We start from the raw sequence: 1,101 nt of genomic DNA on the forward strand, positions 1-1,101 counted from the left end.
TTAGATGATATATAGAGGAGCAAACGGAGAAGGAGAAATGGAATTGGAATTATTTTATCGCGTGACACGAAAGATTTAGTGACGGAAGTGAACAGAAAGAGTGACAGAATCATATGGATACTATTAGACCTTGAAGATTTCTCGATGAATATATTTAGTGTGATGCACCACAAGCAGCAGGCACAGTAAAGAAAAAGAATAGTTTTGGGCGGCATTACAAGAAGAACTGGAAAATGTTGATGAAAGTGAAAGATGCATAATTGGAAGCGCTATGAATGGCCAAGTTGGTAGCGGCAATTATGCCATCAGACGCATGCACGGAGGAAATGCTTATGGAAATGAAGATGAGGACGGAGAGAAGGTATTGACCTAGGTTTATCCTTCGATATGGTAATAGGAAATACCCTATTCCGTAAGAGAAATGAACACCCTATTACTTACAAAAGTGTTGATAGAGTAATTCAAATTGACTTCATTTTATATCGAAGGAGAAATATTAGGAATATTAAAAACTGCAAAGTAATACCTGGAGATCATGTGACTGTACAGCACTGATTAGTTGTCATTGATCTCACCATAGCTGTCTCGCAGAGGCAGAATAGGAAAAATACAACTCACAGAAGGATAAAATGGTATAAACTGAAGGAAAATGATTTCCAACAAGAGTTCGAAGACCGAATACTAAGAGAGCTGAGCCACGATATGGTAGATGTGAACACCTGGTGGAATGATGCGAAGTATTATATTAAGAGCTGAAAAGGAAATACTGGGCGAGAGTAGTGGAAAGGCATGAGAAAATAAGAAAATATGGTGGTTTAATGACTAAGTACAAGAGAAAGTGAGTGCTAAGAAGAAAGCGAAGAAAAAAAAGGGAAGTAAACTAGAGGAAGACAGAGCAGCATATAAACATTGTTGTAAGAAAGCTAAGAAAGCAGTTGCCATCGTAGAATCAGAAGCATACGACCATCTGTATGAAAAAATAGACACTAAAGGACAGGCGAAGATATTCAAGTTAGCTAAGAGTAGAAATAAGAGTGCGGAAGATTTAATACACATTCGGCAGATGAAGGACGAACGTTGAAGTGTGCTGAGAAAAGAGAG

General features: G+C 38.0%; 1 protein-coding gene across 1 annotated transcript in view; it reads left to right on the forward strand.

Annotated features, from left to right (window-relative positions):
- The first annotated feature begins 271 nt into the window (after positions 1-271).
- The window catches only part of LOC119598384, a 1,433-nt gene continuing 603 nt past the window's right edge, over positions 272-1,101 (forward strand). The window contains exons 1-2 of the mRNA XM_037948029.1: positions 272-361; positions 592-737. Coding sequence (XP_037803957.1) covers positions 272-361; positions 592-737 — 236 coding nt within the window. The remainder of the gene's footprint in view (positions 362-591; positions 738-1,101) is intronic.

This window comes from Penaeus monodon, chromosome 41, assembly GCF_015228065.2.
Source record: "Penaeus monodon isolate SGIC_2016 chromosome 41, NSTDA_Pmon_1, whole genome shotgun sequence".
Lineage (NCBI taxonomy): Eukaryota > Metazoa > Arthropoda > Malacostraca > Decapoda > Penaeidae > Penaeus > Penaeus monodon.